The 25,907-nt window shown below is 38.5% G+C and overlaps 1 protein-coding gene across 2 annotated transcripts in view; it reads right to left on the bottom strand.

Annotated features, from left to right (window-relative positions):
• Nucleotides 1-25,907, bottom strand: part of khdrbs3 (KH domain containing, RNA binding, signal transduction associated 3) — a 224,075-nt gene that overhangs the window by 89,995 nt on the left and 108,173 nt on the right. For both annotated transcript variants that reach the window (XM_049474908.1, XM_049474909.1), the window contains exon 2: nt 13,621-13,739. In XM_049474908.1, coding sequence (XP_049330865.1) covers nt 13,621-13,739 — 119 coding nt within the window. The remainder of the gene's footprint in view (nt 1-13,620; nt 13,740-25,907) is intronic.

The raw sequence follows: 25,907 nt of genomic DNA, 5'->3' as shown, positions 1-25,907 counted from the left end.
TGTAAAATAGGCCCAATCGATTAAGGCTTGAGTGCATTGACTGGATGATCAGCTGCTCAGTTTTTAGATAAGGTCCCAAAATCACTTTAAGGCAAACAAATTGCAATAAAGTAAAAGTTTAATCAATTTAATCTGTGCTTCCAGCAGTTTTCTTTTTAAAAAATCCCAGAAAAGCTGCTGTTTGTCTGCAAAACCTGGAATCACGTGGAATCACTGGCTGTGTGTGACTTTCACACTCGACCATCTGCTGATGTGTGCTTTATTTCACCTTTAAATCGTGGTTAACATATGGAGGATACAGACTGCAGCCCTGTTCATTCAGAAACCTGTATTCACTTTCTGACAGGTAGCAGATGTGCTTTAATTATAACATCTGAACATGTATGTCTCTGCCATCCCTAAGTTTTCACTGTGGCTTAATTATAGAGCCCAATAAAGGCCAAGCCTTTTTCCCACTCATCCATGCAGAATTCTTTCAGCTGTGTGATGTTTTAGGGGGCTCTTGCTGCACTGCCTCTTTCAAGCCTCCCCCCCCCCCCCCATTAAAATCTTAATATAAATGATCTAGTTATTTTACCTACATATCTCAGTATTGTCAAAGGTTCAAGACAAAATATACTGTTATATGTTATACAGTACGTTTTCTGGCTAATTTTCAGCTGTCACGCCGCCTCAGTCTCCTTCTACACTGTCGGACTCCATTTCCCAGAATCCCTCTGATTATGACGTCAACAGCACCCGTTCGTCTTCACCCAATCGCATTACACTCCGACGCTCTGATTCTCCCGTGTTCTGAGTTAGTTCCGGTTCATCTCTATCTGGCTCCGGTATTTAAGGCAGCAGTTTGTAAACAAACACCGCGAGGTATTGCTAACTTATGTTACATACTAAGCGTTTTCCTGTATATTGTTTTTGCCTTCTCGTTACGACCCTGTTTTCGGATTATCGGTTTCTGTCTTTTGTTTTGCCCTTTCTGGATTTGATGTATGGTTGGACTGCTTCTCGGTTACGAACTCGGACTGTATTTTTGACTACGTTTTCTGTCATCTGTGAGATCACTGTTTGCCTGGCTATTCTGTTAGCAGTGTCTGTTAGCCGTCCTGCTAATAAACCTGTCTGTATTTTTAACTCGGCTCGCGTCACTCCTCACTACCTGGCGTCACATCAGCAGGATAATGCTCATCCACAAACCGCAGATTTTACCACTTCCTTGACCTGGCCAGTCAGTAATTCTTCATTAATTGAGCATTTATAGGAGGTGTACTCACCTGTGTTGCCAACTATCTAAAAAAAATAAATATCATTGAAAAGTTACCTTATATCAGTGATTCAGTTCGAAAGTTTTATTGTTGATGATTATGGTTTACAGACAATGAAAACCCAAAAAATCAGTGTCAGAATAATAAATAAGACCAATTGGTGCTTTTGGCAGTGTGCCAAGTCCTGCTGGAAAATAAAATCTGCATGAAGTGCTGTAAGATTTTGTAGGAAAGCAAAACTGCACTGACTTTGGACTTGATAATAAAACACAGTGGATCAACACCAGCAGATGATCAGCATGTCTCTCCAAACCATCACTGATTGGTGGAAACTTCACACTAGACCTCGAGCAGTTTGGACTGTGTGTCTCTCCACTCTTCCTCCAGACTCTGCTCCCTTGATTTATAAATGAAATGTAAAATTTACTGATGATCAGTGATCACTGACTGTAGACTTGATAATAAAAACAGTGGATCAACACCAGCAGATGACATGTCTCTCCAATCCATCACTGATTGTGGAAACTTTTGTGTAACAACTTTTACGGAGATGAAGATTTCATTTTCCAGCAGGACTTGGCACACTCCCCACACTGCCAAAAGTACCAATTGGTCTTATGTAATATTGTAGTTTTCTGAGACACTGATTTTTGTTTTTTTATTGGCTGTAAGCCATAACAATCATCAACAATAAAAGAAATAAAGACTTAAAATAGATCACTCTGTGTTTAATACATCTATATAATATATGAGTTTTACATTTTGAGCTGAATTACTGAAACAAAGTATCTTTTCCATGATATTTAAATTTTTTACCTGTGTATTATTTATTCTACTCTATGTAGACATATGAGGCGTGTACTCACTTCCTGGAGATACTGTAGAAAACACGTCCTTTAATGAAATTTTTTACTGAGAATACCTTGCCCTAACGTTTCATTCCGCCACACTGTTAGCAGTGCTGTTTACTAACACTGATTTTTCACGGCTGTGGCGTTAATATCTTTTCCGGATTTATTTCTCCGTAACTGACCCTACAGCCGTTGCCCGTCGCCGCCGAGCTGTCACGCTCTCTCAAGATGAATTAAGTGATCAGAAGAGGAGGCGAAGTGGCTGCATTTGATCCCTCTTGGCCTGGAAGGTGGGGCTCCGTCACTTCCACCTGCTGTCACACGCCACAAATTCAATTTGTCTTCCGTGGCAGGCTGTCGGAAAATCGAGAGCGGGGTATTAGCGCTGAATCTTCCTCAGAAAGAGAGGACGCTTCCTGGATTAGCCGTCCTGCTCCGCTGAAGATAAACCGGTTTTGTCCGAGCGGAAGCAGCCAGCCAGTGCCGTACCACTGAATCTGAAGACCCTGACATCCCTTTAAGACCTCTTCATTTACGCCATGGGAACCACACTCCCTCCTTTCTTTCCTAACAAGGGTGTTTAACCCTTAGAACCTTACGAATGTATTTTACATCCAAAATCGCACCTTGTGTTCTCAGTATAATTACTCAGGAATCCCTTCACACATCAACATAATCCATATATGGTCAGAAAGGGCGGAGCTTACTCTTTCTAAAAATTGTGATTAAAAGCATCTACAAGAAACCCATTGAGAAAAACACCTAAAAAAATGAGATCTTCTTCCCCAACCAATATTATTTAACTTTAATATAACTTTAGTGCTTCAAACATATTTATATGATGTTTCAAACCAAATAATATCAGTAAATAAAGACTCAAAAGTGTCCACAGAAAAAAAGGGTGAAACTACCTGCTTTACTCAAACTAAAGCTAGGTATGGTGTGCGCACTACTTTATATAGTTTTTATTTTACTCGCACATTTTTACTAAGTAGTTATTTTTGCACTAAACATTTTTATTTATTTAGACTAAAAAGTTTACATGTTTGTACATGTATAGTTTTCTTTGTGTGTCCTGATTAAAATACTGAAAGGCATAGGCTGCTCTGAGTGTCAGGTTTTTAGTATCTACATGTATCCTAGAGGTGTGATTATTGATTATCAAGAAAAATAACTCCGCCTGATGCTGTTTCTCCATGTATTTTATCAAAGTAATAATTAATAAACCATGTAATGAACTTAAATCATCAATATTCTTATGCTTTCTTATCTCATAAACACTCTAGTCTAACCATTTTTGAAAAGATATCTTAGGTGTGAATATATTTAAAGTCTATACATTCAAAAATAAGTTAAAAAAAAGGTAAAATTTTGATTAAAACATGATCAGTTCCAGGAAAATAGAACAATTCTGCTTCCTTTTACATTTTAAATGATTATATTTTTGAGCAGCCGTATGGCTTCTGGAGTAAAAGAGATCAGGGCATGTGTCTGTCTGATATAATTACTGTGTTATAAGACCTGAAAGAGGAACTGAAAACAAAAACGGAGAAAAAAACACTAAACCAAAACAGCCTAGAGTTCTAAGGGTTATGGCAGATTGAATTAGCATGCTAGCAGTAGCCGGCTGGTGGCAGTCTCTAGAATGTGGTGTAATGAAGCTTCCATTCCATTACAGTATTAAATAGTCTACCACACACCGGCAGCATGGCACTATTGTCACTCTTCACCAGGGTACAAAAGACACAAGAACAAAAGTATGGCTGTTATATTCTGTTCTTTAGTAAAGCTGCCAAAACCATTGGCACACGTCCCATTACTTTTCTAAACCCTCGGCTGATGTCCAAGCACTTTTTAAAATGAGTTCAATCTGCTCAAAAACACAAAACAAAAACAAAATATCAGAAACAGCCCAAATCCAAAATCCCACATAAAGTCACACAAATTACCACCACATTTTTTCAAAACCCAAATGATAGTGTGATAGTGTAGCATCATTCCACAGCAAAGCATGCGTAAAAGAAAATTAATATTATATTATGGGGTTAATAATGATATCCTCTCGTGATCCTGGTCCTCTATGGTTTCATTATAGAGGATTTACCTAAATGTACTGACTCAATCACTGACTGAGTTTTGACTGACACCACCTGACGTACTTACGTCTTAATTAACTGACTGACTGACTTATTTCTGACTGATTAGGTAAATGACATACTTAGTTACTGACAAACTGTCTACCAGAGCAGCGTATTGACTGATTGGCTTACTGACTAATTGACTGACTTCCTAACTGACTGACAATGTGACTGACTGACTTACTGACAGACTTACTTTCTCCTGACTGACTAACTGACTGAATATCTTTAGCTTACTGATTGGCTTATTGGTTAGTTTTCTGAATAACTGACTGGCTTATTCTTGGCTGGTTGTCTGATTGACTGACTGAATGACTAACTTACTGACTGATTGATTATTTTACTGACTGATTGACTACATTACTGACTGACTGACTACTTTACTGACTGACTGACTAAATTACTGACCGACTGACCACTTTACTGACTGAATAACTAGCTTACTGACCGACTGAATAGCTTATTGACTGACTAGCTTATTGACTTACTGACTAGTTTACTGACTGACTGACTACTTTACTGACTGACTGACTAAATTACTGACCGACTGACCACTTTACTGACTGGGTACCACTTTAAAATAAGACTACCTTTATAAAGGGTTTATAAATGGTTCACAATTAGTTTATTAACGGTTACTAATTAGGTTGTAAATTCCTTAAAAATCATTAATAATCAGTTATGTGGCTGTGGGTTCACTATTTGGCAAACAGCAGGTCTTTGTACATTTTTACGTATGTGTTATAACTGATTATTAATGATTTTTAAGGCATTTACAACCTAATTAGTAACCATTAATAAACTAAACCATTTATAAACCCTTTATAAAGGTAGTCTTATTTTAAAGTGGTACCACTGACTGAATAACTAGCTTACTGACCGACTGAACAGCTTATTGACTTACTGACTAGTTTACTGACTGACTAGCTTGCTGACTTACTGACTGACTAGCGTACTGATTGACTGACTAGCTCACTGACTTTCTGACTGATTAGCTTACTGACGTACTGACTGACTAGCTTACTGACATAATGACTGACTATTATATTGACTTACTGACTGACTAGCTTACGGACTTTATGACTGACTAGCTTACTGACTGACTAGCTTACGGACTTTATGACTGATTAGCTTACTGATGTACTGACTGACTAGCTTACTGACTTAATGACTGACAATTATATTGACTTACTGACTGACTAGCTTACTGACTTTATGACTGACTAGCTTACTGACTGACTAGATTACTGACTTAGTGACTGACAAGCTTACTGACTGACTGACTGGCTAACTGACTAAATCACTAACTGACCAGCTTACTGACTGACTGACTGACTGACTGACTGACCAGCTTACTGACTGACTAGCATACTGACTAAATGACTAACTGACTGGCTGATTACCTTACTTATGGTCTGACTAGCTTACTGACTGACTAGCATACTGACTGACTGACTAAATGACTGACTAACTGACTAGCTTACTGACTGACTGACAGACTGACTTATTTTGAAATAACTTACTCCTGAATGATTGACTGACTGAATGACTAGCTAACTGACTGAATTAATGAGTTATTAGCTGACTGACTAACTGACTTATTGAGCTCTATTTTAACAGTCTTTAGGTGAGCAGTCACCAGTGTAAGCTGTGCATTGCAGCGTCTCTTGTGCAGAGTGTAAGATTGGACCCATTGATTATTGGTTGATTGATTTACTGATTGACTGGATGACATACTGCTTGATTTAATTGTTTACAGAGCTGTTTATTGACTAACATACTGACTGTCTAACTTTCTGACAGACTGAATTGACATTATTATTATTGACATATTTACTGTCTGACTGACACACAGTATTTACTGACTAGTTGACTGAATGATTTGATTTCTTCATTGGTTCTGCTGGTCGGCCCTGTTTGTTGCTAATTTGTAAGCAGTTGCTGAGGGTTTGGGTTCTGGTTCTGGAAGGTAAAGAATAATAAAGGAACTCTGTGACCTGTTGTTGTTCCCGTGCTCTGTGGGCTCTGTGGGAAACTAACAGTTCTGTTATTAATAAAAATTCAGCTTGAGAAAAGAAGGTAAGAACAGAACGAGAGACTCCAACAGTCCAACAGAGGAGAATTTAGCTAATAAAACATAAATCACTGAGTTGTCTACAGCATCACACTGCATACAGACTCTGGGCTCTTGATGAAAACATCAAATTCTACAGCAGCGCCAACAAGACACGCCATTAAACAATCAAATTAAACACAAATTCTATTGATTTTTCTAAATGTCCACATCATTCATGTCAAAAATTCACTCTAAAGAGGCAGTAACACCCTCTCCCTCTCTCTTTTTCCATTTCTCCCTCTCTTTCAGCCTCTCTCTTTTCCTTTATCTCACCCTCTATATTTTCCTTTATCTCACCATCTCTTTCACCCTCTCTCCTTTCCTTTATCTCACCATCTCTTTTATCCTCTCTGTTTCTTTTTCTCTCACCCTCTACCTCTCGTTTACTCTCTGCCTCTCTTTTACCCTCTCACTTTCTCTTTCTCTCACCCTCTCCCTCTCTCACCCTCTCTCTTTTACCCTCTGCCTCTCTTTTACCCTCTCACTTTTCCTTTCTCTCACCCTCTACCTCTCTTTTACCCTCTGCCTCTCCTCTACCCTCTCACTTTCTCTTTCTCTCATCCTCTCCCTCTCTCACCCTCTCTCTCTCTTTTACCCTCTGCCTCTCTTTTACCCTCTCACTTTCTATTTCTCTCACCCTCTGCCTCTCTTTTACCCTCTGCCTCTATTTTACCCTCTCACTTTCTCTTTCTCTCACACTCTCCCTCTCTTTTACCCTCTGCCTCTCTTTTACCCTCTCACTTTCTCTTTCTCTCATCCTCTCCCTCTCTCACCCTCTCTCTCTCTTTTACCCTCTGCCTCTCCTCTACCCTCTCACTTTCTCTTTCTCTCATCCTCTCCCTCTCTCACCCTCTCTCTCTCTTTTACCCTCTGCCTCTCTTTTACCCTCTCACTTTCTATTTCTCTCACCCTCTGCCTCTCTTTTACCCTCTGCCTCTCTTTTACCCTCTGCCTCTCTTTTACCCTCTCACTTTCTCTTTCTCTCACACTCTCCCTCTCTTTTACCCTCTGCCTCTCCTCTACCCTCTCACTTTCTCTTTCTCTCACCCTCTCCCTCTCTCACCCTCTCTCTTTTACCCTCTGCCTCTCTTTTACCCTCTCACTTTTCCTTTCTCTCACCCTCTACCTCTCTTTTACCCTCTGCCTCTCCTCTACCCTCTCACTTTCTCTTTCTCTCACACTCTCCCTCTCTTTTACCCTCTGCCTCTCTTTTACCCTCTCACTTTCTCTTTCTCTCACCCTCTCCCTCTCTCACCCTCTCTCTTTTACCCTCTGCCTCTCTTTTACCCTCTCACTTTCTCTTTCTCTCACCCTCTCCCTCTCTCACCCTCTCTCTTTTACCCTCTGCCTCTCTTTTACCCTCTCACTTTCTCTTTCTCTCACCCTCTCCCTCTCTCACCCTCTCTCTTTTACCCTCTGCCTCTCTTTTACCCTCTCACTTTTCCTTTCTCTCACCCTCTACCTCTCTTTTACCCTCTGCCTCTCTTTTACCCTCTCACTTTCTCTTTCTCTCTTTCTCTCACCCTCTCTCTCTCTTTTACCCTCTCCCTCTCTTTTACCCTCTGCCTCTCCTCTACCCTCTCACTTTCTCTTTCTCTCATCCTCTCCCTCTCTCACCCTCTCTCTCTCTTTTACCCTCTGCCTCTCTTTTACCCTCTCACTTTCTATTTCTCTCACCCTCTACCTCTCTTTTACCCTCTGCCTCTCTTTTACCCTCTCACTTTCTATTTCTCTCACCCTCTACCTCTCTTTTACCCTCTGCCTCTCTTGTACCTTCTCACTTTCTCTTTCTCTCACCCTCTCCCTCTCTCACCCTCTCTCTTTTACCCTCTTCCTCTCTTTTACCCTCTCACTTTTTCTTTCTCTCACCCTCTCCCTCTCTTTTACCCTCTCTCTTTCTCTCACCCTCTCCCTCTTTTTTACCCTGTCTCTTTTTCTTTCTCTAACCCTCTCTTTCACTTTCTCTTTATCCCTCTCACCCGCTCCCTCTTTTCTTCTCCCTCCCTTTTACCTTCTCTCTCTTTCTCCCTCTCTTTCTCCCTCCCTCTCACCCAGCCCCTCTCTTTTTCTTTCTCTCGCCCTCCCTTTCTTTTACCCACTCCCTCTCTCTTTTTCTCTTTCTCCCTCTCTCACCCTCGCCCTCTCTCTTTTTCTTTTACCCTCTTTCTGTCTTTCACCCTCTCTCTCTCCCTCTTTCTGTCTTCCTCTCACGCTCTTCTTCTCTCTCTCTTTCTCTCTCTCTCTCTACTCAGGAGAAAGTCTTCTCTTCTGTAGAAACTCTTCTTCTGCTGAATGAGGAATAAATGCAGTTACTCTTAGTGATGGGAACTGGCTATTTTCACCTGTTCTTTTACTTCTTATTTGTTTTATTTGTTGTGTTTTTGTTTTTATTTCTGATTCACGTGCTCTCACTCTCTCACTCTCGCGCTCTCTCACTCTCTCACGCTCTCCTCCTGCAGCTCTGACGAGAGGTGCAGATTAGAAAGCAAAGCAAAGCAGGAATCCCATTAACTGCAGGTCTGCAGATGAGAGGGGAGGCAAATGAGACGTGGCAGATAGAAATATTCATATATCTGCTCTGATACACTCCCACACAGTACACTCGCGCTCACGGATCAGCTAATGTCATATACAGCAAGGTCAGAGCGGCCTCAGAGTGACCTGAGTGGAGTAAAGGTCTATATACACAGTGTATACACACACACAGCTCACAGCCCAGCGGTGAAATTACACACAGCAGCAGGAGCTACAGGAATTCACTCTCGATGAAGAGATGATGCTCAAACTCATACAGTTAAAAGCCAGCGGCCCAGAGAGGAACCCTACATAAGAACCGAGTACAGGGACAGTGTGAACTGAGAGGTGCAGATAAAATTACACATTTTTATAAAACTTTACATTTATTTATGAGTTGCTTTAATTTAATTTAGCTTTTTTTTTCTTACCTATTTACAGTATCACAAAAAAGTGTATACACCCCTCACATATTTGTAATATTTTAATTAATATCTTTTCAAGAGATAACACTAAAGATATATGGGTTGTCTTTCACTTTAGATATAGTCAAGCCCATTCATAATTTACTATTACTTGTAGCTCAACACCAAAAATCTAAATTACGGAATCACAATACTACTCACAATACCTGTTTACAATCATCATGGACACAAGTAACAATGCATTGAAATCCCAAGAGTTCAGCCTCAATAGGTTCACCTTATTTTAAACGTCTCCTTCCACTAAAATCCACTTTTTGCTGCATATGAAAACTGTTCCTCAGCCTCCCTTGTCTGCAGTAGTTAAGAAAATAAATCCTCAGAAATACAAGTTAATCAGAGAGACGTTAGGGTGTCGACATCAACTGGTGACTTCATGGCCTCGCCCACCTCGGCTCAGGACCGTTAACAGGCAGAGCTAAACCCGGGCTACAGCATTAGGAGTTATAGCTAAGGAAGAGCTCACATTGTTAGCTATCTTGTGTAAGTAACTGTAGGTTTAAATTGGATCTCCGGTTGATTTTGCTTTTTACCGAGACCTTAAATATACACTAGGGAAGCACAGTTTGACAACTTGACAGAACACCAGTCAAAGCGGGCATCATTCACATCAGATTTTATGTTACAGAATGAACTCTAGGGCTTCGACATGGTAAAACAGTGCTGTATCTTTAAAACTAAGACTAAAGTATCTCTGAAAACATTTTGTCCTTTGAGTTTTAGAGCTGTTAAATTGACTGTGGGGAGGAAGGCAGGTAGGCGTTCTCTCCTGCAGTGCTGCTAGCCAATCAAAAGTGATATAGCTTTGCATGTATGAATATTCATGAGCAAGAGCCAAAATCCTGTCTTACTTCAGAGACCACTAATTCAGTGATCTAAAGTAGGGCTAAATAGAAACACCTGAGCACTTTTTTTCACAAATAAACGGATCACATGGCTTCATTCATACTAGAGACCACAACTTTTTTTTTACATTTTACATCTTAAAACAAATGAACTTAAGAAGTTAAACTTCCTAACTGATACAGTGGGCTTGTATTTATATATAAATAAATATATAAATTTATTCTTAAACTTTTTTGATCTTAAAACCACATTGTTTGCAAAACTAATACTGCATTTAATTGTTCTTCTGATGCTTCACAGCTGTACCTTGCTTTGAAGTCATGTTGCTGTTCTTCTCAAAAGAGAATTAATGATTGTTTCATAGACATCAAAGACTTTAATGTTTCATGGTTTAATAAGAGTACTTTATTTTTTTAGATTGCCTAAACTTACGAGTAGTGAAAAAAAAACATGAATTTCTGCTGTTTTCAGATTTTGACATCAGCCTTGATGAATCTATCAGTTATTCTTTGCACTGTGAATCGTGTATTAACCAACAGACTTTTAGCAGTGTGGGCAGTGTGTCCTGCTGGAAAATGAAATCCACATCTCCATAAAAGTTGTCAGCAGCAGAGGGAAGCATGAAGTGCTGTAAGATTTTGTGGGAAAACAAAACTGCACTGACTTTTGACTTGATAATAAAACACAGTGGATCAACACCAGCAGATGATCAGCATGACTCTCCAAACCATCACTGATCATCAGTAAATTTTACATTTCATTTGTAAATCAAGGGAGCAGAGTCTGGAGGAAGAGTGGAGAGACACACAGTCCAAACTGCTTGAGGTCTAGTGTGAAGTTTCCACCAATCAGTGATGGTCTGGAGAGACATGCTGATCATCTGCTGGTGTTGATCCACTGTGTTTTATTATCAAGTCTAAAGTCAGTGCAGTTTTGTTTTCCCACAAAATCTTACAGCACTTCATGCTTCCCTCTGCTGCTGACAACTTTTATGGAGATGTGGATTTCATTTTCCAGCAGGACTTGGCACACTGCCCACACTGCCAACAGTACCAATTGGTCTTAGTTAGTGGTGTGACGAGATCTCGTGGCACGATATCTCGCGAGATTAAACGTGACAATATTTCTCATCAAGCTTAAACCTGTCTCGCGGGAAGAAAAAAAATAATTTAGTGTGGACTTTTTAAGAGGGATCTGGCAACCCAGTAGCGATACAGCGGGTAGGTGAGGAGCTACTTTTCACTATAAAATAAATATAAATAATATAAATAATACTGAGCAGAGAGCAGCTCTCAGCAGAAGAGGAAAATTTGTGTATTTGCATAGAGTAGAGGTCACTAATGGGTGGACCGCGGTCCGGGTCCGGACCCAAACGTTGTCCAATGCGGACCCAAACCTACTGAGAAGGTTTTACTTGTATACATGCTTGCGGCGCAGTATATCACCGACCAATCACGTGTAGTGGAAGATCACCAAACGCTCTCTTCAGCCAATCAGATCTGTGCAGACGCGGTAAGGAAAAAAAAAAATAAACACACCGCTCCTCACGCGGGATCGAACCTGTGTTGTCAGGGTCGCGGTCGTGAAAAAACGGCTTTATAAGGAGATAGGGAGCCCGAAAACGGGCGGAAAAACGAGAACTGGACCATACTGAATTCTAATTAAATAACTTACTCCTGGTATAGAAGATACTTCTGCTACTTTTAAGTTGTATGTCTGGCTGCATTTTGGCTCCAGTGGAAACAATAAACGGTAACAGAGTGACCAACAAGACACAAACCGTATATAAATACTGTAAGTAAATCCTACACGTGAGTGTTTCATAGGCAGCTGTACTAATCCCATAGCTCTGTACTGTATTTAAAAACATGTTCTGTCTCTGTTTCACTTCAAGCATAGTCTTAATATGACTGGTTATGGTTCTGTATAGTTAAATTACAAGAGATTTAGGAGAAAAAAAACACAAACCATAGTCTTAATATGACTGGTTATGGTTTGCACTTATTGTTTGCTCTATATAAGACCTAGAAATGTTTTATTTTTATTTTTTAATCTTATTTTTATTTTGATTTCCTATAAAATCAGTGTGTGAGAGAAACCACTCTGTTAATTGTGCGTTATATTGTTTTGTCAAATAAAACTCTAGTTTTATTAATTTTTCATTTTTTACATTTTCTTTAAAATTTTATTTTTAAATCTCATCTCGTCTCGTTCTCGAGAACCCAATATCGTGTCTCGTCTCGTGAGATTAGTGTCTCGTCACACCCCTAGTCTTAGTTATATAATATTCAAATTTTCTGAGAGACTGATTTTTGGGTTTTTAATGGCTGTAATCCATAATCATCAACAATAAAAGTAATAAACGCTTAAAATAGATCACTCTGTGTTTAATACATCTATATAATATACAGTACAAGTTTTGTATTTTTAACCGAATTACTGAAATAAAGTAACTTTTCAATGATAACTATTAAACTATTCAAACCAATTTTAAGTTGATTCCTTTTGAGATATTGATCATTTATACACATCTTTTAGCACCAGTCAAAAGTTTGGACACACTTTCTCATTCAATGTTATTTTTCCCTTTTATTTCTTTATTTAATATTAAAGACAACAATTAGGGGCCACATATGGAATTATGTACTAAACAGTAAAAAAAGTGTTTTTCCTTCACCTGATCCAATCCCCTGATCTAAACCTGATGAACTGAGATTGAGGTGATTTGAGGTGATTAATTGGGATGAGCTGGAGCTTCACAGCAAAGTGAAGGAAAAGCAGCAACTATTGTTCAGCACCTCCAGAAACTCCTTCCTTCAAGGCGCTGAGAAAACTATTCCAGGTGACTCTCCCTCATGAAGACACTGAGATTAAAATGAAAACCAAGAGTGTGCTGATCTGTTCTTAAACATAAATGTGCTGGAAAACATATTTTTGTATATATAATAATTCCTGTAGAGCTTTAATATAGCCTTTAATATTAAATTTACAATTTAAAACTTTAGAAAAACAAAGAAAACATATTGAATTAGAAGAAGAGGTGTGTCAAAACTTTGGAAAGTTGATTAGTACATTATAAACACCTTATATGTACCAACGAATCAATCTTTTTTTCAACAGTCTCTCCATCAAGGCTAGTTAAAGCTAAAGAAGCACCCATCACTTTCAGCTTCTGCTCTGAGGCTTTGGAATCATCTTGTCATGGATTTCAATGAGTCAAAGAGTCAAACGTACGTTTAATTCTCCAGCTTTTGGAGATATCTGAAGGTTTAAGATGTTACACAGATGATAATAAGACCAAGACAAGGCAGAGGATCAAAGACACGACAATGCAGAGGGCAGGAAACCACAGACGCAGCGCTTTCAGCTTCTTAAAGCCAGTAAATGGGTTAAGGAGGAGTCGTCTGTACTCACTTTGGGGAACTGTTTGACAGGAATCAGCACTTTCTGACCCAGTTTCATGTTCTTGTTTATGACGACATCAATGAACTTCTCGTCCTCTTTCTCCTCGTCTTTCTGCACCTTCTCGATTTCTGTGAAAACAGGGAAACACAGGGAGACAGAGACGACGGGGTGAGTCGTTTAGCCACTCCAGCGTTAGACGAAACGTCTGTGAACGCGATTAAGAGACAATAGATGTTTATCTGTCGGCGTATTGGCGTTAGTGGAGCTGGAATAATGGCCCGGGCGGTTGCCAGTTGTCAGTCACGCTAACAGTATTTTAGCTGTTCACTGAACTGTGAAATGAGCTCTCTTGGTCACGCTGTAATTTAATTGGATGTGCTTCTAATCGTATCTGATAGGTATCTCTCAGGGTTATTTCTGGCTGTGCGATCACAACAAGCCTCCAGGAGACTCCGGGAGCGGGTCAGGTGACAGACAGAGGGGTCGCCTTCAGGTTGAAGTGGGGATCTCTATCGCTTGATAGCGAAAAGCTAACCTGGCTTAAAAGCAATGCTAAGAAATATGACTGGGCGATACTGTAAAAAAAAAAAAAAAAAAATATATATATATATATATATATATGTATATATCAGTAATCTTCAAATATAAGAGCTTTTTTTTTACTTATTTAACTAACTAACAGCACTGAGAGCAATGTCTATAATAACCGTGTAGTTACACATTAACAATCATATAATAACAGTGTAACTACAGGCAAAGGATGCATTGTTAAGGATTAATTACTGTTTAGGTTATAGAATTACATGTGTATAACGGTCAGTTAGAAATAGCAGAATATTCTGACAATTTTACAATAATAAAAAATCTGACACATGCAATTATTACAACTGAAATAAAGGTGTAACAAAGCATACTTCTCTAGTAATTACACAGTTATTACATGGATTATTAATGCGTAACATTACAGTAAAACATTAAATACACTTATTATAACATAGGACCAATAAACTCTAACATCTCTAACCAAAGATCCAGCAGTAGATGAAGAACCCCCATGATGCACCACTGCTTCTGGTCACTGGCGTTGGTCAAAACCAACATTTTATCTTATACTTATGTATGCACTTTTACTTTTTTTGATGCACAAGCTATTGTTTCCTTTACATTTTATTTAAAAAAATATATATATATATATATTTGCCTATTGACAAAGGATGTATTGTTACAGATTATTTACAATTGTTTAGGTAATGTGATTAATTACTCATGTGTATAAAGAGATAGATTTTATTACCACTGTAATAAAGCTGTAACAATGCATACTTATATTTAAAATGTTCTTACAATGATTATAACTGTGTAACTACACAGTTATGTCAGCCATTTATTATAACATAGGACCAATAAACTCTAACATCTCTAACCAAAGATCCTGCAGTAGATGAAGAACCCCCATGATGCACCACTGCTTCTGGTCACCACTGGCTTTGGTCAAAACCAACATCTATTTACGTATGCACCATTTCACTTTAAAGCTGCTCACTCCTATATTACTCCCTAATAAACATCCAGTGAAAATGTCCACTCAACAATAAAAGCGCTGAAGTGCTGAGAGTGCAGTAAACAGCAGGGCTGAATCCAGTCCAATCAGATGAGTACAAAACACACAACTCCACCCCATTAACACCGAACGCGTCACACAGCACTTCACCAGCAATTTAAATATGAAAGAGCTTATTAATAATCCTTTACTGCAGACCGAATACGAGCTGTCACCCATGTGGCTTATTGCAGTTTAATATTATATACTGCTTCTGTATTATTCATACAGGGTCTGAGACACGCAATTTAATATTCAAACATCTAACCCATCAGAGAAGCTTCAGCCAAGATCCAGACCAGATCAACATCACTGAGAAGAGCTCGAGAAACTCCAGAAAACTCTAAATAACTCCAGAAAACTCTATATAACTCCAGAAAACTTTAAATAACTCCAGAAAACCCTAAATAACTCCAGAAAACCCTAAATAACTCCAGAAAACTCTAAATAACTCCAGAAAACTTTAAATAACTCCAGAAAACTCTAAATAACTCCAGAAAACTTTAAATAACTCCAGAAAACTCTAAATAACTCCAGAAAACTCTATATAATTCCAGAAAACTCTAAATAACTCCAGAAAACTCTATATAACTCCAGAAAATTCTAAATAACTCCAGAAAACTCTATATAATTCCAGAAAACTCTATATAACTCCAGAAAACTTTAAATAACTCCAGAAAACTCTATATAACTCCAGAAAACTCTAAATAACTCCAGAAAACTCTAAATAACTCCAGAAAACTCTATATAATTCCAGAAAACTCTAAATAACTCCAGAAAACTCTATATAACTCCAGAAAACTCTATATAACTCCAGAAAACTTTAAATAACTCCAGAAAACTAAACTGAATGGAGCTAAAGAACTTAAAAACTTAACTCAATGAACCCGAACTCAACTGAACTGATGTAAAACCAATGTAAGTTAAACTAAGCTGAAATTGAACAAAACTGAAATTAAGTTAACTTTAAATTTATTGTAACTGAATTAACACTGAAATAAATGTAATATAATTTAATGTGAACTAAACTCAAACAGAAATTCCTCTAAACTGGTGTTAGACTGAATTTGAATAGAAGTCAGTGTAAATGGAATTCAGCTAAACTGAACTGAATTTAACTCAATTGAACTGAATGAGGAGAATTACAATAAACTGAATGAACTGAATTAAGAATAAATTTATTTGAACTTAAGTTCATTATTATTAATATTAATATAATTAGTCCGAATACAGCAAAAAAGCACTTTCAGTGTTTGAATGTGAAAAGGCCAAATATTTTATATAAATAAAAAACTTTTCCGGAGGAGTGATCAATTATTGATTTTTTTTCCATTTTACATAGAAAACAAAACGTAATAAAATCAACAAGATATAAAAATATATATTTTTAAGGACGGGCTCAAATCACAAATCACAACCCGAGCATAAGTGAGGTGCTTATTGTGAATGCAGCTAATGCGTTGGCTGTGTGAAATATATATTTAAAATGCCAGAAAACAACCCAAAAAATGGTCATTTATAGACATCTGCAAATAATTACAACACTAAAATATTTAATTTAGCTCTTGAAATCAACACAGCGCTAATGCATTTAGGCTGTTTAACTCATGCAAGGCTGAAAATGGGCTAAATCTGTAACGCCAGACTGGAGGGAGTGACGCTAGCCGAGTAAAATCCAAAGACAGGTTTATTAACCGGCAGAAAAACAGATGTAATAACAAGAACAGCCAGGCAAACAAAACTCTCACCAGATACAGGAATCATAGTAGAAGAAACAGTCCAGCATCGTAACCAAAAGACAATCCGACAATGCATCACATTCAAAAAGGGGCAAGACTAAAACCGATATACAGAAAAATAAGGTCGTAACGAGAGGGCAATAGATAAATACAAGAAAATAATGCTCAGTACACAACGGAAAGTCGACAAAACATTTGTTTAGAAACTGCTGCCTTATATACAGGAAGTTAGATAAACGTGAGCCAGAACACAGGTGAGTCTGAGCGTCGGAGAGTAACGCGATTGGGTGAAGGAGAACGGGTGACGATGACGTCATTATTCGTTGGATTCGTTGGGCGGCGTGATAATATCAGCGAAAACTTGAATACTGTGTTTGGTAGAAAAGAGGAAATCGTTACAGCTAAACAGCTCAACAATCGAAGTAATGCCACAATACTATCCCTCCAGTCAAATGCTTGAAAGTGTAAAATGTAAAAAAAACATGTAAAAGCAAGAAGCTGCCAGCAGTCTTACGCTCAGAAATCCAAACAATGCTTGATTACTTTGATGGGTTGGTTCATTTCTAGACTGCAACAGCAAAAACTGTCCTGCAGTCAATTTAATTTATGCTAGAGTATAAAAGGCGGTAAATTCATGAAAACTTGGTCCAGTATTCAACTATTGACAAAATATTTCATTTTGTTCAGTTTCAATTTCTGTACAAAACGGGTTCAATCCTGTGTGAGGAGCGGTGTGTTTATTTTTGTATTTTTTCCCGGTTTTCTTCTTGGAATTACCTGCTTTGAATTTAACTGTTCTGCAAGCGGGTTCAACAACCCTCTGGGCTGGAGAGCTACTAGTTAATTGTAAGTCCCTGCTGTAGAGCTAAACTGAGCATCTGCCTGATCTTTTCTCTGTGCTTCAGACCTAAAATGCTTATTTCAGAGCATCTTTAACTTAATTTACTGGTAGCAATTTTTAATTATAGCTCTTTAATAACCAGTAACTAATAATAACCAGTTACTAATTATTAACTGACTAATGATTAATTATTAACTAATTATTAGTTGAGACATCATTAATCATTACAATATTTTTATTTAATCTCTCAACAAAAGTCTTTAGAATTTAGTTAGAATTAAAATGTTCAAAGCTCATGATTAGCTAGTGTCCATCAGTGTCAACCATTGGGGCGTTACTTACGCAATCAATTTATCAATGTTTATTACTGCTATAAATACTGTTAATTGCTGTAGACTTTATATCAATTGAACTGAACTGAACTGTGTGAAGTGAGGTTTATTAAACCCTGAGCTGCATATTTCAGAGAGTCTATATGAGTGAATGCAGGGTTTAATGTGAGGTCTGTTTACTTGTTTACGCTGATAAATAGACGCCACAGCTCTTTTACCCAGAGTTCAGCTTCAATCTGGACCCAGACAAGAGAGAGAGAGAGAGAGAGAGAGAGAGAGAGGTCAGGGATAAAGACTGAGAGGTCAGTCTGCCCACATCTCCTCTACATTTCCCTTTCAAATAGCTGCTAACAAGCGGAACAGATGTAGCGGTAAAGCCGGCCGGCTCTCCGCAGCTTACGCTGATCCACCCGCCGGCCACCAGCTCCCTCATTTCCTGTCCAAATACAAGATTAATATTTAGACAAAGCCACATGTCGCCGTTCCCTAAAGACACAGAGACACAGACAAAGAGAGAGACAGAGACGTCCCCCTCTCGCGCCACTTGATTCCCAGACTCTCACCTTCCTCTTCCCTCCCTCTGTGCAAGAGTGAATGAGAGAGAGAGTTTGTGACTCCTTGTTCTACTTAACGAGAGCATGTCCTGACTGCACGGTTCACTGCTCGTCTCATTTTAGGTTATGGTTCCAGGCTCGTGTAATGACTGTAGAGCAGGGCTCGGCAATAGGCGGCCCCTAGTGAGGGTGTTTGAAATTATATAATGATTAATAATGAAAAAAATATATATATACAAATAAAATAAATAAAATGCTTCTCTGGAGAGCTTTTGTTTACATTTCTCCCCTGTCTGTTTCTCTGTCGCATTCAGTGTGACTTTAGTTTTCGCCTGTTCTCGTTTTCCACCCGTTCTCGGGCTCCCTATCTCCTTTTAAGGGCGTTTTTGCACCGTGAACCTGACAACACAGGTTCAATTCTGAGTGAGGAGCTGTGTGTGTTTTTTTTTTTCTTTCTTTCTTCTTGGGTTTACCTTTCTATCTTGGGCTTTGAGATCAACTGTTCTGCAAATGGGTTCAACAACCCTCTGGGCTGGAGAGCTACTAGTTAATAGTGCTTCAGACTAGTCTAGCAGTATGTAGACAGATGACCTGCCCTGGAACTCACATACCTTTATATACACAAACAGATCTTCCCAATATCACTGGACAAATCTGATTCTCTCAAAAAGTCTCAAAGATGTCTCAAAAAATCTGCAGATTTTCCACCTTTCACAATGCTATCGATCCCTACCAAATCTCTCACATATGTCCTCAGCATGATTCCAGGGTTTAATCCCTCATAAAAAAGATTGCTTTGCTAAACTGGTGGAGAACAGATTCCCTATTTGAGACTTGGTTCCTTTCCAGGGTTCTTTGTCATGCTCCTAATGCTTTAGGGCTGTGTGTTGGTGCTCTTTTAATTGAGTAAGATTGTGATACAGTACTCATATGTTCACTGTAGTACAGTTTTAGCTTATTTGATTGGGTTAGATTGTGACTCAATGCAAACACTTTCACTATAGTAAAGTGTCTTCTCTTTTAATTGAGTTAGATTGTGATACAGTACCAATACTCTCACTATAGTACAATGTCTTCTCTTTCAATTAAGCTATATTGTAATACAGTAGGCATAATAACACTATAGTACAGTTTCTGCTCTTTAAATTGGGTTTCATTGTGATACAGTACCAATACTTTCACTATAGTACACTTACAGCTCATTTAATTGAGTTAGATTGTGATACAGTACCAATAATTTCACTAAAGAACAGTTTCAGTTCCTTTATTTGAGGTAGATTGTAATACAGTATGCATAATTAGTCATTCTTTCACTATAGTACACTTTTAGCTGTTAAATATAGTACAGTGCACATACTTCTACTACAGTACAGTTTCTGCTCTTTTAATTGAGTTAGATTGCGACTCAATTCCCAAACTGTCAGTGTCTGCACTTTTAATTGAGTTGCATTGTGATGCAGTACCTATACATTCACTACAATGCAGTTTTAGCTCTTTTATTTGAGTTAGATTGTGACACAATACCAATACGTTCACTATAGTACAGTTTCTGCTCCTTTATTTGAGTTGCATTGTGATACAGTTCCCATACATTCACTACAATGCAGTTTTAGCTCTTTTATTTGAGTTAGATTCTGATACCAAACCGATACTTTCACTATAGTACAGTTTCTGCTCCTTTATTTGAGTTGCATTGTGATACAGTTCCCATATATTTAGTACAATGAAGTTCTGGCTTTTTTAATTGAGTTAGATTGTGATACAGTACCTTTATATTCACTACAATGCGGTTTTAGCTTTTTTAATTGAGTTGAGTTGCGATACAGTACTAATGCTTTCGCTATAGTGCAGTATCTGCTTTTTTTATTTGAGTTAGATTTTGATACAGTATGAATAATTGCACTATAATACAGATGCTGCTCTTCTAATTGAGTAAGAATGTGAGACAGTGTCAAGACTTTCACTACATTCGAGTTGTTGCTATTTTAATTGAGTTAAATTTCGTTAGTGTAGTTTTCTGGATTTTTCACAAACCAACTAACACTTTTACCATGTATTATTTATTAAACTGTTACTAATAAATAAATAAACCCTGACAATGAAGTATAAATAGAATTAACTCAAGAACGAGAACCGCCACAATGATGAAATACAGCTACTAACTCTATAGTAGCTATAGTTATGTACTGATGTAAAATACTTGTAAATGCCACCCCAAAAAAAACCCCTAAAAAACTAAAGAACATGTAAAAAAACAAGAAGTTGTGAGAAGCAGCCTGCTGTTTCACGCTCAGAATTCCAGCACACGCTTTGTTTGATGGGTTTGTTACTTTCCAGAGTGCAGCAGCATCGCCGTCCTGTAGTCAAAACACATTAGAGCCATATTTACAGCTGGAGAACGCATGCAGAGCTGCACCACAGAGCAGTGGGGGATTCTGCACCATCTGTGTAAGATAGTAGTGTGTGTGTGTGTGTGTGTATCTGTGTGTGTGTGTGTGTGTGTGTGTGTCAGTGTCAGATGAAATCACTTAAGAGTGAAAGTGAGGGTCTGAGATTTAGACTGGTGCATTTAAAATTCATAAGCTGGTCAGATTGAGGGGATTATGGCTGGGACAGGGTGGGGAGGTGAAGTGGGACGAGGGGCTGAAATGGTCCATTAACTCCTCTAATTTCACTTCCTGCTCAGAAACAGAAAGAGGAAGCGAGCGGTGGATCAGGGGGACGCTGCGGAAAGATCGCCTGCGCCGCAAAACACACTTATAAACACATTCCAACACAAGCTACTTTCTGAACTTTAGGATTTTCTGTTCTTAGAGAGTTTAATTTTTTAGACTTCCTAGATGTTGCTAAGCCTTTGTTTTACATACTTTTCATATTCAGAAGTAAGTATCAATATATTAAACTATTTTGATATTTTGTTTTCCAACTCTGTATCGATTTTCAAAAATACTCTATTGATTTTTAACTGTTCTTATGTAAAGATTGGTGTCAGAAGTGGTTCATTTAGTCTTCAGATAATCTTTTTTTACTCAGATTTTATAAATCTGCATATATATATATATATATATATATATATATATATATATATATATATATATATATATATATATATATATATATATGTACTATAACATTAAGACATTTTTTATACTACAATAAATTTCTTAAAACTTTTACTTACAGTTTCGGAATATATTGCAATATAAAGTTCCAGTCAAAGTTTGGACACACATTCTCATTAATATTTGTTATCTATTTGCATTATCTCCTACATTGTAAATTATTAGTTCACTGGTTAGAATCCCGGTCATGCAGCTTGCCATCAGCTGCTGAAACCCTGAGAGAGCACAATTGGCCTTGCTCTCTCTGGGTGGGTACACTAGGGTGATGTGGATCAACACAAGGCTGCGTCTGTGAGCTGATGGATCAAAACATCGCTGTCGCTGCGCTTTCCTCCGAGTGTTAGCGCTGTGATGCTACTCGGCAATGCTGCATCAGCAACAGTTCAAAAAGAGGCGGAATCTTATCATTTTCATTTTTTAGCTAAGTTTTTTTTTTTTTTTTTGCTGTGTTTTAATCTTTACTTCATATTTGATTTTACTATTATTGTTAGTAGGTGTTTTTTATTACCTTTGGTTTTCTTACCTATGCTTTTATGATTACTACTAATTTCTTATCTTCATCTTATTTGTTTTATATCTTATTTTAAAGTATCTTATGTATCTTATTGAAATGCTATTTTTTTGCAGCTTTTTAAAAGGTAAATATCACCTTTTTTTTCTTCTGAGATTAAAAGCTAAATTAGAGCTTCATGTGATTTCAGCTGTAACTAGATATAACTGTGCAAAACTGTGCTTTCGACATGCTCCCCCTTCCCCTCTGCTTCTCAGGCAGCAGCAGTCTGTCACTCATACAGACACAGAGACAGCACTGTGTATCTAATTCTTGTGTCAAGAATCAATGCGATGATTATGCTTAAGCGATATATTGTACAGTATATTGCAATACATTAAACCTATAGTAACACATGCATTGTGATACTCTTGCCGATACACTGCCCTGCTGTATTATACTGTTTCCACATCGAGCAGCTGCAGCTTTCTAGCAGGAGACAGAAAGAAAAATGACAAACGGCGGAGAGAAAGAAAAATGATAACACCGGTGACCCCTGCGGAGGAGAGACACTGACAGCTTTCCAGGGTTAAGCGTTAAAAACCGAGTAAACAGAGGACGTGTCAAACATCTAAACTAATACGGGTCAGAACTCCACAGATCCGTGACAAATACTGGTCAGACTGAAGGACAAAAATGCAGCTTTCATTCCTTTTCTTTTTCATTCTTTATTCAATCAGGACGTTCCTCCTCTCCCAAAGCCACTTGTTTTCTTTATATAAAGCCGGCCACTTGAGACCACTCTCTCTCTCTCGATCTCTGTCTCTCTCTCTCTCGATCTCTCGAGACTATTCTTCTTCCAGGAGAAGCAAAGACGACATGGAAAAGAAAGAGAGAAAAAGAGAGATAGAGAAAGAGAGAGAGAGAGAGATAAAATGAAATCTCTATGAAAACAAGAAGAAGGAACTACTGCGAATGCAGATGAAGCTTCAGCCTGTCGAAGTACGGTTCTCCAGTGTAGAGATAGATAGAGCATATATATATATATATATATATATATATATATATAAAGAGAGAGAGAGAGAGAGAGAGGGATGCTCTGGTGGGCGAGCGAGAGATGCTGTTCAGGACGAGCAGATAAAGAAGAACACGTGAAAAAAAAATGGAGCTCCTAGAAAGAAAGAAAGAACGCGACTCCCGCGGGAGTCTAACCAGGCGACGCTTCCCTTTCAGGCCTGAATTCAGACAGACTGCCACTGTTACAGTTCATTTTAGAGTTTTTAATTTTTAGTTGTTTTTGGTTGTATTTTATTTTTCTTCTATAGTTTATTCTATTTTACTTTTATTCTTATATATAAGAATTCATAGCTAAATTGGAGCAGTCTGGTGGCCAATCTTCATTAATTGCACATTGCACCAGTAAGAGCAGAGTGTGAAGGTTCAATTAGCAGGGTAAGAGCACAGTTCTGCTCTAAATATTACAATGAACACAACATTATGGGTGATATACCAGAGTTCAAAAGAGGACAAATTGTTGGTGCACGTCTTGCTGGAGCATCTGTGACCAAGACAGCAAGTCTTTGTGATGCATCAAGAGCCACGGTATCCAGGGTAATGTCAGCATACCACCAAGACGGACCAACCACATCCAACAGGATTAACTGTGGACGCTGTAAGAGGAAGCTGTCCAAATCACAGCAGAATTCTATGTGCACCTCAACTCTCCTGTTTCTTGGTTTTACTTATTCATCTGTAGTTGCATTCTTATCATTTTTATTTGAGGGCCACCCTCAATGTTCTCCAAGTTTAAATAAAGCTTGATTAATTGATTGATTGATTGATTGACTGATCCCTGATTTCTGAAAGCAGGAGAATAGCCATGGGGGGATTAAGGGGAGGTAAGGGGAGGTGGTATGGTGGGGCCAGGCTCCTCCTCCTGCACTGAAGCTGCCTCTATCTGCTGGTTTAGCACCTCTAAAAGAGCAGAATCAGCCTCTAAAGCTCGGGGTAAGGGCTTGGCTCCCGACGGCTCCTGGCATCCATCATTCTCTTAACACCTGGAGCTCATCCAGCACTGAGAGCCAGTCTAATCACAGAGCTCCTCCACCTGAATACCTTTAACTACAACTGCAGGATTTACGAAGAAAAGGTTGGATTTAAAACCACCATGTTACTCACAGATAGAGCTGTAATATAAACTGTACTTTTATCATGATCACAATATGAGTTGAGCTCATGTGACATAAGTAGGCTGGAGGCAGAGTGAGGTAGAGCAGAGTAAAAAAGGTTAGAGAGAGGGTAGAGTGAGGCAGAGTGAGTAAGAGCGAGGCAGACTGACATAGATTGAGTAAAGAAGGGTAGAGTAAGGGTAGAATTATAAAGAATGAGATAAAGAGTGAGGTAGAGCAAGGCAGAATGAGGTAGAGCAGAGTAAAGAAGGTTAGAGTGAGGGTAGAGTGAGGCAGAGTAAGGTAGAGTGAAGTACAGCAAGGTAAAGTGAGGCAGAGTGAGGTAGAGCAGAGTAATGAAAGAAAGAGTGATGGTAGAATTAGGAAGTGTTTGATAGAGTGAGGTACACCAAGATAGCGAAAGGCAGAGAGAGGCAATGTAGTTTAGAGAAATATAGAAAGAGGTAGACCAGAGTAAAGGAAGGTAGAGTGAGGGTAGAGCAAGGAAGATTGAGGTAGAGTGATTTAGAGTAAGACAATTTGAGAGAAATGTAAAGTGAGTTTGAGAGAGGTAGAGAGGGGTTGAGTGAGGCAGCATAATTTAGAGCAAGGTAGGGTGAGTCAGAATGAGGTAGCGGTAGAGTGAGGAAGAACCAGGTAGAGCAAAGCAGAGTGAGGTAGAGTGAGCTAAAGTAGAGCAAAGTGTAGTCAGGTAGAGCAAAATAAAGCAAGATAGAGTTAGGGAGTGTGAGGTAGAGCAAAGTAGAATCAAGTAGAGTGAAATAGAGTGAGGCAGTGCAAAATAGTGTAAGACAGAGTGAGGCAACATGATTTAGAGCAATATAGAGTGAGGTAGACCAGAGAAAAGAAAGGCAGAGTGAGGCAACATGATTTAGTGCAATATAGAGTGAGGTAGACCAGAGTAAAGAAAGGTAGAGTGAGGCAACGAGATTTAGAGCAATATAGAGTGAGGTAGACCAGAGTAAAGAAAGGCAGAGTGAGGAAACATGATTTAGAGCAATATAGAGTGAGGTAGACCAGGGTAAAGAAAGGCAGAGTGAGGCAACATGATTTAGTGCAATATAGAGTGAGGTAGACCAGGGTAAAGAAAGGCAGAGTGAGGCAACATGATTTAGAGCAATATAGAGTGAGGTAGACCAGGGTAAAGAAAGGCAGAGTGAGGCAACATGATTTAGAGCAATATAGAGTGAGGTAGACCAGGGTAAAGAAAGGCAGAGTGAGGCAACATGATTTAGAGCAATATAGAGTGAGGTAGACCAGGGTAAAGAAAGGTAGAGTGAGGCAACATGATTTAGAGCAATATAGAGTGAGGTAGACCAGGGTAAAGAAAGGTAGAGTGAGGCAACATGATTTAGAGCAATATAGAGTGAGGCAGACCAGAGTAAAGAAAGGCAGAGTGAGGCAACATGATTTAGAGCAATATAGAGTG

Source organism: Astyanax mexicanus, chromosome 2 (genome assembly GCF_023375975.1).
Source record: "Astyanax mexicanus isolate ESR-SI-001 chromosome 2, AstMex3_surface, whole genome shotgun sequence".
Lineage (NCBI taxonomy): Eukaryota > Metazoa > Chordata > Actinopteri > Characiformes > Acestrorhamphidae > Astyanax > Astyanax mexicanus.
This window is presented reverse-complemented; position numbering and strand designations above follow the sequence as displayed.